Below are 15,958 nucleotides of genomic sequence, written 5' to 3' on the forward strand. Positions count from 1 at the left end.
CCGCAGATGGTCTTCTTGGGTTTTGAGGTGTAGGGGGAAGCTGACTCTTTGGGTTTGTCCAGTGAGAAAGGATGCTATCCATCTGAGTGCATCTGTGATTCTAATCTGGTATAGTTGATTGATGAGTATGTCGTGGGAGACGGTGTTGAAGACTGCAGAGTGGTCCAGCAGGATTAAGGCAGCTGCTTCCCCTCTGTCGAGTAGGGTGCACATGGCGTCTCTTGCCACAATCAGATCTGTCTCAGTGCTGTGGTTGGCTCTGAAACCTGACTGGGAGGGGTCAAGTAGGTTGTTTCTTTCCAAGTGTTCAGTGAGTTGGAGGTTGATGGCTTTCTCCAGGACTTTTGCAGAGAGATGAGACTAGTTCTGGAGCTCACTGGGGTCTGCCAAGTGTTCTTGGGGTCGGGTCTCACCTCTGAGTGTTTCCATGTGTCGGGAAATGTGGCTGTGGTTATGGAGGCATTGAGGATGGCAGTGAGCTGGTGGCTGATCTTGTTTCTTCCAAGGTTAAAAAGTCGGTGGGAGCTACCAAGTGGATGGAGTTCATAAGAGTGGTTATGTTCAGTGTGTTGAGTTGTTCCCTTCTGGTGAGCGGGTGGTCATTGATGGTTGTCGATAGCATGCCTGGGAAGTTGGAGGGTTGGGGATCCAAGTTTCTATACAGATGGTTGCTCTCTTGTTGGGGAAGAGGTCAACAATAGCATCTCAGAGATCCTGTGAGGAGGGGATTGAGTTTTCAGTGGATGGCGGGCAGGTGAACTCTCTGACAATGGTGAAGATTTCCTTGGTTTGGTTGGTCCTAGTCTTGATCTGATGGGTCAGGGCCTCCTTTGTTGTGGCTTTGAGCTGATGGTGGTAGTCGTTGTGGTCTGATTTGAAGGTGGTGGTGTGATTACTGCTGGTGGGCCATCTTCTTTCCAGTTGTTTGCATTTGCACTCCGATGTGTTGTGTTCCGGAGTGTGCCTGCTGGCTTGTTTGATAGTTTTGTTTTGGCTACTTATGTGGGAACGACTTGGTTGGCGGTGTTGGTGATCCAGGTGTTGAAGTTCTCTGCTGTCTGGTCCAGGTTGATGGTGATGTTGGGTTGTGTGATGCTGAGGGTGTCAGTCCATTGTTGCTGAAGTAGAAAAGTGTTTTGTAGGTCTGCCACACTGAGTGATGACATACGAGTAAAGTAGCTAAATGCACATTTGGTAAGGTGATTGATTGTGGGAAAAGAAATGTCAAGGGAAGGAAGTACTTTTGATTATAGGAAGAAGATTCTCTTGGTAAGAAAAATTCCAGGGTTGATGGTGATGGCAGCGATGCTGGTAGAGAAAGTGAACAACTGAGTAGTGGTGAGGGTGAAGAACATGATAGAGAGCATGGAACGAGAGTAGAAGAAGAGAGGAGAGTTGAGAATTGTGGAAGTGGGGAGGCTGATAACAATTCCAAATAATCCTAAATAGGTGTGGGCGTAGGACTAAACACCTGAGTTACTTTAAGGATTTTGGGGCTGATTTAGATCTTGAGGGTGTTACTTCCAAATCTCATTGGCGGTGGACCCAAAAAGATCTTCAAGTTGACAGGGTTACATTTGCCATTGTTTGATGTATTGCGGCTGAGCCGAAGACCGCCATGACGGAACACTCTACTTAGCCGCCAGGCTACAGTTGGACAGGGGGTGTCCTGCTGCCAGTTTACTGACTGAGAGAGGACATCATGGGACCCATTGGACATCAGACAATGCCAGTGGCCAGAATATATGTAAGGCACACACACACACACACAGCCCTTCACATATGCATCCTCTTGCATGACACATGACACAACACACCACATATGCACCATTATCCATTGCCACTCTACCACAAAACAACACATACATGCCGCAAACACACATTGGCCTACATCCTTGACATGACATACACACACTAGTGACACTGCACCCACACAAGACACAACCACAACAACTACACACTCATCTACACAAACACATGCACACACAAGCACAACTACACACATCATGACAACGACTTTCACAAAGCAACATGCACCTGTATGTTGCACTCAGCAACACAACACATAGCACAACATACACAACAATGTCCACACCATATACAAGTGGCACACATACTGACAAAACCACATCCCTCACTCCACCTCCCTCCACCTCACCCAGTCAATTGCATCGCACACTGACGTACTGACCAACACACACAACTCAATGCACAACATAACAGGCACACATTTGCACAGTTGACAAGTGTGAATGTACCATCATTGTGGTGCCAGCATTCATTTGGAAATGACTGCTGGCACCATAATGACATTTCCCCCAAACCTCCACCTCGGTTGTGGAGGTTGGACTGCCAATTTTTGCTTGGCGGTAAGGGGCATCCAAATTTCGTCAGCGGTAAGTGTGGCTGGAGTCCCGCCATGAGCCACACTTTCCTTTGGCGCCATCACAGCGGATAGGAACGTTTAACGGAGTAGGCGGGAATCAGACGGGTTAAAGTTCTATGAGACCACCAGCATCTAAATACGTTGGGCAGACCATCATAGCGACAGATGGGTTTTCAGTCGAAAAATTTGGGGCCAGATGTAGCAAAGGTTTTTACCCATTCTGTGTCTATGGGAAAAAGTGTTTGTACATATGGCCCTTGGACTCTTAACACAAAGACCTAAATCAGGGACTTTGTGTCATAGTTTTGTTTTGTCCATCATTATTTTCTTTTGTAAGTTTCTTTGTATAATTTATGGGGGAAGATGTGTTGATTCTGGGTCATAGTTTATTAATGGAATGCATGAATGTAGAATTTAGTTAAGAATGTAGAGTGTAGAATGTACTTAAACAGTGTTGTGCAGAATCTTTCAGGGGGATTTTCAGTTAAGGGAGCACACTGGACAGATCCTGGTTATATCGTCCCAGGACTCAATAAAATCTATGGATAAAATTGCATCTGTTATGTGGAGAAGTTACTACACTGACTCTGCCTCAGATCTAACAACCATTCAGAAGTATGAGGCTTCTGAAAAGGCCTTCTATGTGACTGTGCCCCAGTCCTGCCATCCATCCAGAGGTGATCCGTCTGTGAGGGCAGATCAGCTTTGCCCAATGTGTTTCACCTTTCTTTCCCTTTGGGATTACAAATATCTGTGCTGTATCATTGTAGACGTCTGTGCCAGAGAAATGTCAAAATTTTCATGAGAGCAATGGTTCTTATCCTTTTCACTTCTGTGGACTCCCATTGAATCAGTATTGGAAACCAGGAACCCCCAGCTAAGGGATTTCTATGATGTGTACCTTAAAACAATACACAAACATACAGGAATAGGTATACATAAAGAATACATAAATTACTACAGATTTTATTTATTTTACAAACAAAAAAGTAAACAAATCACAACTTTTATGCAATATTTGGAGCTTTTTCAATATTGGGTTTCATTTGAAAAAGACAAAGAGGTAGGCTAGGTTCCAGCTCATCAGTTGTATCTATTTTCATCTCCTAATAAAAGCCTTTCTGTTCCTTTACATATACTTGTGACCTAGGCCAGATGTAGGTAGTTCCGATTTTGCGAATTGGAAATTGCGTGTCGGTGCGACTTGCAATTTCCGATTCGCAAAATCGGATGCAGAACGGTGTCTCAGACACAGTCTGTGATTCGCTATGGGGTCGCAAAGACCCACCTCATTAATATTAATGAGGTGGGTCGCATTTTGCGACCCCATAGCGAGTCCCTGCACTCACAGGGATGGTGGCCTGCTGAAGACAGCAGACCTCATGTCTGTGACTGCTTTTTAAATAAAGCAGATTTTTTTTTTATTTTGCAGCCCGTTTTCCTTAAAGGAAAACGAGTTGCAAAATAAAAAAAATAACGAAACCATTTGTTTTTGCTTTTTCAGAGTAGGCAGTGGTCCCATCGGACCACTGCCTGCTCTGAAAAAACATTTTGGGCAACATTCACAATAGGGCCCCCTTCCCTTTTGCGAATGGGTTACCACCTGTGTGACACTGGTGGTAGCTGCGAATTGCTTTGCGACCGCATTCGCGGTCGCAAAGCAATTTAGCATAGCGATGCGAGTCGCAAATAGGAAGGGGTTCCCCTTATCTGATTTTATTCGTTTTGGTGTCATTTTAAAGATAAAAATATAATCTATTTTTATAAATTGATTTTGGATTTTTAAACTGTTTCCTGTGTTTTATTCAATTACTGTTTTGTGATATTTGAATGCTTTACACTGTCTCGTAAGTTAAGCCTTGTCGCTCGTTGCCAAGCTACCAAGGGTTGAGCTGGGTTTAATTTACTGAGACCTAACTGGACCTAAGTGGAGGTTAGTGGCCTATTGTTAAGCCTAGGTACTTACCTGCCCTTACCAATAACCCATTTTCCAACAGTGGCATTTTAAAAATTGAAATGATATACCTGACCTTACCATTAAAGAGGATTTATCATCACTATTCCAAAGGTACTAAACATGACAGGTCTACCACTTCTCAATCAGGAATTACAGCTTACTAAATATTATAAGGAATATAAAATACCATGCTATTGGAGTGTTAGGCCTCACAGTAGTTCAAAGAGAATTTGAAAGTTTTCACTAACATGACCTGAAAAACTTAAAGGTATATGGCATGCCTTTTAATTACATAGCACTCTGCCCTATAGGCTAGTAAGGGCCTACCGTAGTAGTGACCTATATGTAAAAAAGGGCAGTTTAAGACATGCCAAGTCAACATGGCTGTGTAACACTGCATTCAGGCTGCAATGGCAGGCCTGGGACATGTTTTAAAAAGTGCTACTTAAGTGGGTGGCATACGCAAAGCTACAGGCCCCCTAGTAGCATTTAATTTATAGGCCCTTGGCACATGTAGTTCACTTTACTAGGGAATTATAAGTAAATTAAATGTGCCAATTTGGTATCTATCAATCAAACCATGTTTTAGGGAGAGAGCACATGCACGTTAGCACTGGTCAGCAGTGGTAAAGTGCTCAGAGTCCTAAGGCCAGAAAAATGATATCAGCAAAATTGTGAGACAATCAGGTAAAAGCTTTGGGGGAAGACCACCCTTAGGTTGTCAGATCTAACTGCGTTCCTTAATGAAATTACCCTCATATCTATTTTCAGGTTTTTCTGTGCTACTTTAACATTGAAGTAGCCCCTTGGAGGGGATGGGTGTGGTTGGCATTGTAGAAATATGTGCCCATGAGACAAACTAGAAGATCTTCCAACTGGCTTCTACCTCAGAAACGCCAAGAGGCCTGGAGTAGAGTCAGTCACATGTTTTACTCTGTCCTGCCACACCAATCCACCTAAGGTGCTAACCAGTCACGGCGTGTGTAATGAAGAAGGGGCGGGGCATCGTGCAGAGTGGGGGATTAAATAAAAAATAATAAAATAATTTTTAAAAACCCTTAATTCCTCTGCTGTGCGCAGCTTCTTCCCCTCCTCAGAGCAGCGTCAGGATTGTCTGGCTCCCAGGCAGACTGGGAGCCTGTGCAGGCTCTCTCCAGCCCGGTAACACAGTGCCTGGCTGGAGAGAGCCTACTGTGCATGTGTGTTTGGTCGGCCCAAGACGGCCGGCCAAACACACATGCGCTCTGAGGGGGAGAGCTGAGCACTCCCCCTCATTGCTCGTCACAACCGTGGCCCGCCACTTTTCCTCAAAAACGATAATAACCAAAGTTTATTATCGTTTTTGGGGAAAAGGTTTGTAGCTACTGGGGGGGTTGGCCCTCCTCCCCCTTCTGGAGGAGCTGCCCCTGGTGCTAACCTTTTGAGAAATCTCAATCTATACAACACAACAGCTAATTTGACCTTCCTAGTGCCACACACATGTTGTCTGAGGTGAACAAAACTTTTATATTTCTTTCCAACTAGTGCTTAATTTGTAAATAAAAATGCACAGGTGGCCAAAGCTCTCCTCTGAAACAAGCGGCTGCTGCAATTAAATGTGCGAACAAGGAATACTGAGGCAGCTTAATCCTGAAGCCATCTCAGACTCTTTGATCTATTTACAGCCACTCCTTGTTCTTTCAGCTCACTCTTGCAGGTTTCTGCTTTCTCCCCTTGTGGCGCTTTTTTGTATTTCTCTTCCTCTGTCTTTCCCATATGTGTCTTTTGCTTGCAGTAAATGCTTGAAGCAGAAAGATAAGTGCTGACCCTCAAAAATAAGTGCTGGTGCCCTCACCGGAAACCACCGGCTCAACCTAAGCCAGTGGTGGCTGGCAGTTTTAGGAGGAAGGGGGGCGGGCGGGAAGCACGCTCACACTTTCACACACACACGCACGCACATCCATTAACAACACTCATCAACATTGAAACATACATGCACGCACCAAACATTCATTTAAAAAGATCACTCACACACAAACACACACACACTTACCTTCAGCCTCAGAGGTCCCAGGAGGGTCGGGACTGCTGCCTTCCCTCGGTCAGCCAATGAGGGAAGGCAGCTGTCCCAGCCTCGTCAGAGAGTGGGATGGGGTCAGTGAGACTGCTGACCCCACCCCATTCTGTGACAAAGTGTCACTGATTGACACTCGCCCTGGGCGCTTCCGGGCTTAAACCTGAAGCACCCAGGTCGAATTCAATGGTTGACGCTTCCCTCATCACCAGGGGGAGAGCCTCGAGGCACCTTTGCCCAGCCGAGGCGGTCATGCCCACAGGAGCTGTGACCTCTTCAGCCCAGCAAAGTTCAGCTCAGGCAGCCAGGAGTCTGCGCAAATCGCGCGTGGCTCACTCCTGGCTGCCTGAGCTGAAAATGAAGAGTGTCTGTGAGGCTGACTTTTGCGTACTTGCGGCCCCGGACGGTAACACGCTTTTCAGATACAGGTCAAAATCAGATACTGAAGGGAATACCACTTTATATACGGACTTCGGGAGGAATAGAGAGGACATTTGGTAATCTGTTGGACGGTCACTTATTACGATAACAGTGACTATTTCTAAGAACCACAGGATATAACAGGATGTTAATCGAAAACAAAAGAATGTAGAAATAACCAATATATCATAGAAGAATATAAGAAAGCCTATATAAGCCCTGAGGAAATCATGGGGTGACACACCCCAGATGAAACACGTGTTGGTCACTTATTACAATAAAAGTGACTATTTCTAAGAACCACAGAATATAACAGGACGTTAATCGGAACAAAATGAATGTAGAAATAACCAATATATAATAGAAGAATATAAGAAAGGTAACATTGGAACAAGTTAATCAAGGGAAAAGGTGCATTGCATGGATTCTGCACGAAAATATATTCACTAAATCCCCATGCATTGGGTTATGGGTTCACTTGAGTGTATATATATTAATATATATATATAACACTGAGGTGAGATAATATAAAATATACAAAAACACAATAAATATGATTTATTTTACATAATTCAGAAACTACATGTCAACATTATACAACTAATAATGACTGGTCTTCACCTGATGTATATTTAAATCACTATAGAAACAGCACGAAATTACACGGTGGCTTTGAAATTTTAAATTTCATTTTTATTTTGGACATTATGCTTAATGTTTATATGTTATATATTATTTGTTATTTACAGCCTATATAAGCCCTGAGGAAGTCATGGGGCGACACACCCCAGATGAAACACGTGTTGGCTTTGGCTGGAGTGATTTATACATAATGGAATAAAGAAGACTTTGAGGACTCTATTGGGACTGAATTTTATGTAAATTATTTAAATACCAGAAGATGTGCGAATAGTTTGTTGCAATTGTAGTTAGCAATCACTGATTGTTTTGCTCACAAGGTCTATTAGTGGAGGTACCTTGTATGTGTACCATCTGTTGATATTGGAATTTGTATATTTGTATTACGTACTTAGTAGGTGAGCACCTTTTCTCCATGTTATCACCCCGAAGTTGTTTTATTAGGCAGCCAGGAGGCTGCGCAAGTCGCACATGTCTGTTCCTGGCTGACTGACCTGAACATGAAGAGTGTCTGTGATGCTGACTTTTGCTTAGCCTGACAGACACTCTTCATGAGGGGCAAAAGGTGACGGGGCGTGGCCCCTCTGCCCTAAAGGAGGGGCCACGCCTGAACTAAGCACTGTTTCTAACAAGTCCTTTTCATGACAAAATCGTTTTTTAACATTTCATGTGTATTTTGGTCCTGCCTTATATTTGTTTCACATGCGATCGTTCTGAAAATCTAATGTTCGGGGTGATATAGCATCGTTTATCATTTTTTTTTTTTTATTCTGTGCAGTTTTTCTAAATGTGACCCGAACCTTCCTTTTAATGTCCATTGTCTTCCTGGTGATGTCTGAGATCATGCAGCTGGTTGCAATAAAGAGCCCTAACTTACTAAGGAAAATGAAAATGCACAAGCTGGTGAGGACCTGGTGCTTGAATGCAGGTGGAGTATGACATATATGCCTTTATCTTTACACTTTTAGGGCTGCGTCTGTTTGTTTAATTCTGGTCTAGTTACAGGAACATATTTACAAATTCAACATTGGTGGGGTCAGCAAACTACTGACGTTCAACTGACTATTACAATCAACTCCTCCTAAAGCTCAGTGCCTGGATCTCCTTCTCCCACTACTGGCCATTCATGTGCTGTCAGTCCCACATATTGTCATACTACTCGGTTCCCCTGCTAATGTATGACACCTCGTTCTATGCTATTAGTGCATTATATCACTGTACTACACCGTGGCATTTCTTCTATGTGCTATAACATTAAACTTCTCCATTGGTTTTGGTTCAGGTGCGGGGAACTCAACACGTGGCTCCCATGCAGCAAACATGTCCTGACACTCTGCACCACTTTCGCAGGATGGTGCTTTTGAACATAAAACTATCACCATTCACAGCTTGACACTTAGGGCCATATGTACGAACACTTTTTCCCATAGACACAGAATGGGAAAAAACCTTTGCTACATCTGGCCCTTAGCTCTCCATTTCACTAGGGATCAGGCACACATTTTTTGGAGCACTTTACAGCACTTAGAACTTCTAAGTCGGATTCCGATCACATTTAGGCCCGGGCACTCCCCAAAAAAGTGGCCCACATTAACAGATTGCCCGTTCATTGATCGCCATTTGCGTAGTCTTAGTAGACTAATTTTTTGAGAAATGTTCAATTAAGCATTTGAAAGCTTATAGAGCCTGTATAGGTGCTAAAAACTAGAAGCATTGCAGTTTGGCTATGCTGACCGTCATATTTTAATGTCCTAGTTGATATGAAAATGAAAATAACACAAAGTTGGTGTTTTTTAGCTCTGGTCATTACATACTTTAAAAGCAAACACAATGCACAAGTACATTAAAATGTTTTCTTAAAGGTGAGTTAAACCTAGACAAAGACAGAAAAGCCATTTTAAAAAGGAATGTGGGTGTATTTATGTAAGGAGTCCTCATTATTTATCATGGCTTGAGGCTTTGCAAAATCTGGCCGTTTATTTTTCGTTTGTGTAATTGTATATAGAGTGAGCTGTTTATTTTTTGTTTGTGTAGTTAAGTGAGCGCAAAGCCATTGGGGTGATTTATATGAGCACTAGTTCCACTGCACAAGTTCAAACTCATTTTTCATTGAGGCTTTGTGAAATTCATTGATTTTATTGATTTGCCCAAAATCACAGGATGCTGGGACTCGATGATGGGAAATGTGTCACAATTAGGCCTGCACAAAAACACACCCACCCCCTCCTCCAGGGCCTAAAATACACTGGGTCCGAGGTGACAACACCTTGCCCCCATCGAGGCCTCTGCATACTCTCTCCTCCCCTGCTCACCATGGACAGAATGTGATGGCCAGGCAGGGAGGCATCAGCAGAAAAACTGCTGCAGGGCCAAGTCAGGCACATGGGGACTGGAGAGGGGGTGCTTAGAGGTGTGAATGGCCCAAAGGCCATGCTTCTCACCTGGCCCCGAGCCTGGCTTGGGTGGGAGGATGCCATGGCCAAGATACATTACAGTAGCCGGGCAGGGGCCTGCAAGACTGTAAGGCTCTGTGGGCCGGTTAACTGAAGCCCTAATAAAATCTGCCCATTTGTGACCCTGAGGCACCGGCCCATCGCCCAGTTCCCGAATGCCCGCCTTTCCAATCCACCCCTGCTTAGAAGGCACTAAGGAAGGCAGGCCTCTCACAAACCCTGAATCCTGAAACGTCTTTGATTGAACATTTGTATACACCTGAGCACGCAAGTTTAACAAATGCCTTTGTGTTTCTTTAATATCACCGTGGTGCATTGATATGATTTAGAGTTTATTTATTGTCTTTCTTATTTTTTGGGATGAAGCTGATGTACCACATTATCATGTGCTATGCAGTGTAACCTGTAAAGGAAAATATCAAATACAAATACGGATTCCATCTCCTATTCTCCTTTTGTCTTATATATAGTGTGAAAAGAATATTATTCCTGAGACTGTATAACCTAAGGTTTTCTTGGTTTTCTTTGAGAGAAAGGACACAAATCACATTAACGTTTGTGTAATATTAATGCTAACTTCCCAGAAGGTGTTGGTCGAGGTGAAATAATGCTTAAAATACTAGCTAATGGGAAGGATACCTGGTGTATCATCTCAGGTAGCACCTTGAAACCTGGACTCCAATCCCAGATCCCTCATTTTTATACGTTGCATGATCATTTTATGATACAAATGGGCTGATTTATGAAACGTTAGCGCCGCCTTTGCATATACTATAGTTTTATTTTGTAAGTTTGCACCGCTTTTGCGTAAAAAAATGATGCGAAGGCGGTGGTTACTTTTAATAAATCAGGCCCTAATGTAATAGAGTGCACACAAAAAGGAGTCTCCAGGTGGAGTGACCCAAGGATGATGAGGAGAGAGCCAGGTCTACTTTTCCTTGCAAAACCTCGGGAAGTCTGGCATGTAGATCCTTGAGGGAGAGAGTTCCAGCCGACTGGATCCAGAAGGCTTGTTCTCAAATGTTTGATGGAGGGCTGTATAAGAAGACTCCCACATACATGCTGTAGTGGGTATTTGGGTAGCTTCTCTTTTTTTTTTTTTCCTAGTCCTCATCTCACCAGCCCATGCCAATAGCGGAAGAATCCAAATATGCTACCGGCATCCAGCCCCTTAGTATCAGCGGGCCATTCCACCCAGCGCACTTTTCAGTGGATCTCCTTATCTCCTTGGCAAGTCGTCCCCTCCTTCGCCAAAAATCCCGATTGGCCAATAGGGCCCGGTACATCCATGAGGGGGGAAGGTATAATCATCGGACCTCTTTAATCACTTAAATAGTTTTTTGCCATTCATTTTCCCATCCCACCCACAAAACATCTCTTTTACTGATCGGCCCAGCTCTATCCAGTTTATACAATCTATCTATTGATATCAGCCACTCCTGTACTGTAGGAGGTTGTGAACTTATCCATTTATAACAAATTTGTCGCCTAGCGGTAAGCATCAAAAGGAATAATAAACGTTGCTGAGATTGATCTCTCATCTCACGGACGCCAAATAACACTAAGCCAAGATTCAAAATTATTTCTTCCCCAAATATCCTATTTAGGACAGTCTGCACATCTGTCCAATATTTAGCTAATCCTGGACAGTCCCAAAACATGTGCACATCATCCGCCTCAGTGCCTTCACATCGTGGGCATTTATATAGTGTGAAAAGAATATTATTCCTGGGACTGTATAACCTAACGTTTTCTTGGTTTTCTTTGAGAGAAAGGACACAAATCACATTAAAGTTTGTGTAATATTAATGCTAACTTCCCAGAAGGTGTTGGTCGAGGTGAAATAATGCTTAAAATACTAGCTAATGGGAAGGATACCTGGTGTATCATCTCAGGTAGCACCTTGAAACCTGGACTCCAATCCCAGATCCCTCATTTTTATACGTTGCATGATCATTTTATGATACAAATGGGCTGATTTATGAAACGTTAGCGCCGCCTTTGCATATACTATAGTTTTATTTTGTAAGTTTGCACCGCTTTTGCGTAAAAAAATGATGCGAAGGCGGTGGTTACTTTTAATAAATCAGGCCCTAATGTAATAGAGTGCACACAAAAAGGAGTCTCCAGGTGGAGTGACCAAGGATGATGAGGAGAGAGCCAGGTCTACTTTTCCTTGCAAAACCTCGGGAAGTCTGGCATGTAGATCCTTGAGGGAGAGAGTTCCAGCCGACTGGATCCAGAAGGCTTGTTCTCAAATGTTTGATGGAGGGCTGTATAAGAAGACTCCCACATACATGCTGTAGTGGGTATTTGGGTAGCTTCTCTTGCAGAAAACTGTTCCCGAAACTTAACAAGCAATGCAATTTCAGCATGTCTTGTTTATAAATAAAAGCTCTTTAGTCATTTGCTGAGTTTACTCCCTCAATAAATCATCACGTTTCATCCTTGCACTCATGTATCCACTCATCCTCACACATAGTTATCCTTGCATTCACCCACTTACACAACCACAGTACAAAACACACAAACTCAACAGCATATGCAAGATAAATAAAAAAAGAAAATAAGACTGCCGCCTAAACACTCAGACACATCATAATATTACACTGTTTGTCCCAAGCAGACGCAATCACTCTGAGACACATTAACACACAACACAACTGTACCCGATATTTGACTCTACAACATCACCCATCAAAAAGGGGTGTGGGCTGTTTTCTTGTGCAATGATTTATGATGATTCTCAGGTATGCGTTGATTTCCTCAGATTTAATTGCAGAGATCTCTGCGGTGCTATTTAGAGCTATATCTGGTGGATTTACACCTAGAAATGCCAGTAGTCCTACCACTCCTAACTTTACAGTCAGATATATCCCGAACACATGTTATAGGAGATTTGTGACATGTGTGTCTACTAATAGGCATTAATCTCCCCTTCTTTTTTGATTCAGTGCAGGTAGACATTTTAAGCCATGGTATATGGATACATCTGCATGTGCAGAAAACCCCACACATAACTTTTTCAATTGATTTAATAGATTTCTTCGTGTTAAATAACTTCTGGGCGTATTATATGAGGGTTCCCTCAAGAAGCGCATCAGATATAGATAGAACCCACACTGTTCTGATTCCTCACATGCCTGGAAGAAAACCTATCCAAGCCAGGCCACCATGAGGAGGACAACTTGGTGTCTCTCTTGTGGCTTCCATGCTCATCTCCAGGGCTCTCTGCATAAATCTATGTTTATCTTCAACAGGATTACACCTATTAAATTGTTGGAAAAATCCATTGTTTCTATAGGAGAGCCCAGCACTGATGGATGTCTCTACCCCTAGTAGTTCAAATGGAGGCCCCTTTCTCTTGTGTCACAGAATGATGTTTAAACTGCCTGTTTTTTTCATATGTGTATTTGTGGAACTGGTGTGGATTCAAGAACCTGCGCAGGTTAGCCGGTTCTTCTTCTGCTTTTGAACAGCGTCATAAGACCAGAAGCACCTCTGTGGAGTCACTCAAAAGAGGCAGGAGTATATTGTGCTAGTGGGCTCTTCTGATATCACCCATATGGGCAGAAACGAGTGTCTTTTGATCAGATCTCTCTTCTTCACCAGGTCTGTTTACTGTGATCGGCATGTCTGTGTTCACAGCGACGTCTGGCATCAATCCTGAAACAGACCACTACTCATGGTCCTATGCATTAGGCTGGGTCTCAGCAGCCGTGAGTCTCGTGGCAGGTGAGTCTTGAACCTTAATTCTACTTTGCACTGGGGTGAATAAAGAAGAGGCTGTTATCAGTGAAGACCTTATTTTACCTGAGGGCAGCCCTGCTGATGCCTAGTGGAGCTCCACCACATTAAACCAGTAAAAGCCTTGTTATCCCGATGAGTTGGGATTGTGTGAGGGAATAACTGTCTGTAACCATCTATGTGTGGATGGGTGAGTGAGTACATGTAACTGAATTAGGTGGTGTATTTGAGTGAGTCAATGTGTGGATTATTTTGCACACTGCATACTTTCATTGCTCATGGAGTATAACTAAATACAATGGATAGGTTTTTGATAACATGTGTTTCTTTTTTCAATTAAATATCCCTGTTAAAAACAACCTCAGATTTTGTCACAATAATGTAAAACACACATAATATAATAATGTAGTTATGTCAGACGTGCAATCAAAAAATACAGTTTTTTTCTACCATGTTCCACACGTTTTTGTTATTTGATCTGGAGAAACTTAAGTCTGTTGACAAATCATCAGCTAGAGGTGTTCTGCATTTAAAAGGAAATAGTTTTAGGCTACAGTTTGCATACCTGTCAGTTTGTTAAGTATCGTCTAATTGTGCAGAGCAATTGTACACACAATTCATAGAGGTGATAGGGTAAAGGAAATGTGTTTTCAACTTGTACCTAAAAAGGTAACACTTACTCTAGCCTGCATATATTTTCTACAGTAGGGTCTAACCATGCTGTTAATATCACGTTTAGATTAAAACCTTATTTCACTAACTTCTATTAGGTAACACTATATACAAAGGTTTTCAGCATATTGCTAATCTAGGGCCAGATGTAGGTACGTTGCAAATTGCGACTTGCAATTTGCGACTCCGAGCGACTCGCAAATTGCAACTCGCAATTTGCTATGCAGAACGGTGTCTCAGACACCTTCTGCAACTCGCAATGGGGTCGCAAAGACCCACCACATTAATATTAATGAGGTGGGTCGCAGTTTGCGACCCCATTGCGATTATGGGCACTCACGGGGATGGTGGCCTGCTGGAGACAGCAGACCACCATGTCCGTGACTGCTTTTCAATAAAGCAGTTTTTTTTTTCCATCTGCAGCCCGTTTTCCTTAAAGGAAAACGAGCTGCACTTGGAAAAAAGTACCGAAACCTTTTGTTTCTGTTTTTTTCAGAGCAGGCAGTGGTCCATGGGACCACTGCCTGCTCTGAAATTTTTTTTTTGTGTTCATTCACAAAGGAGAAGGGGTCCCATGGGGACCCTTTCCCATTTGCGAATGAGTTACCATCCACTTCAAGTGGATGGTAACTGCGAGTTGATTTGCGACCGCTTTCGCGGTCGCAAATCAACTTACATAGCGTTGCGAGTGGCAAATAGGAAGGGAACACCCCTTCCTATTTGCGAGTCGGAAACGCATTTTGCGAGTCGGTTCCGACTCGCAAAATGCCTTTCTGCATAGCATGAGGGCTTTTGCGCCTCGCAAACAGCGTTTTTCGCCGTTTGCGAGGTGCAAAAGCCTTGCTACATCTGGCCCTAAGTCTCCAGAAAACAATCAATGGTTAGATTGTGATCAATTTTTTTGTGTTGTAATTATTTATTGAAGAAAAACCAAGTACATTAGCTCCAGTACAAACTGCAATATAGGACAATGACCGAAACGAATGATAACCAAAATGCAGTCAGTAAAAAGGAAAGTAAAGTAACAGGAAAGGAATGGGTAGCACATGACCGATATGTGGAGACATATGGGGCCAGATGTATCAAACTATTTTGCATTCGCAAACGGTGCTAATCGCAAAATTCCACTGTTTGAGAATGCAAAATAGCATTGCACAATTCATGAAAGGCATTTGCAGTGCAATTTTACGGAATCACTAAAATAGCGATTCCCTAAAACTGCGACTCAAATTTGCTGATTGCAAATTGCGATTCCCTGAATAGAAAATCGCAAATAGGAAATACCTATTTGCGATTACCTATGCACATGTATCATGCATTTCCTAAATGCAAACTGGGCATTTAGGAAATGCAATTACCACCAACTCCAAGTTGGTGGTAACCATGTGCAATTTTTTAAAATACATTAAAAATGCATTTTTAAAAGTGCAATATAGTGCACCGTGCCATGTATCATGTGTAAAAGGCGCTTTACATATGCACATTCTATTTGGTGGGGATGCTTCAAAGGTGGCCTTAGGCCCGCAGCACTTGGGGATTTGCATTACCTAAGTTGTGAATTCCTAATAGGAATTCGCAAATTAGGAAATGCAAAACCATTCGCACTTATGGGCTTTCAGGCCCATATGGAT

The 15,958-nt window shown here is 42.9% G+C and overlaps 1 protein-coding gene across 2 annotated transcripts in view; it reads left to right on the forward strand.

Annotated features, from left to right (window-relative positions):
• Positions 1-15,958, forward strand: part of LOC138246540 (epithelial membrane protein 1-like) — a 109,821-nt gene that overhangs the window by 68,021 nt on the left and 25,842 nt on the right. For both annotated transcript variants that reach the window (XM_069201204.1, XM_069201203.1), the window contains exons 3-4: positions 8,234-8,383; positions 13,521-13,643. In XM_069201204.1, coding sequence (XP_069057305.1) covers positions 8,234-8,383; positions 13,521-13,643 — 273 coding nt within the window. The remainder of the gene's footprint in view (positions 1-8,233; positions 8,384-13,520; positions 13,644-15,958) is intronic.

The sequence above is a fragment of the Pleurodeles waltl genome, chromosome 7 (assembly GCF_031143425.1).
Source record: "Pleurodeles waltl isolate 20211129_DDA chromosome 7, aPleWal1.hap1.20221129, whole genome shotgun sequence".
NCBI classification, from domain to species: domain Eukaryota; kingdom Metazoa; phylum Chordata; class Amphibia; order Caudata; family Salamandridae; genus Pleurodeles; species Pleurodeles waltl.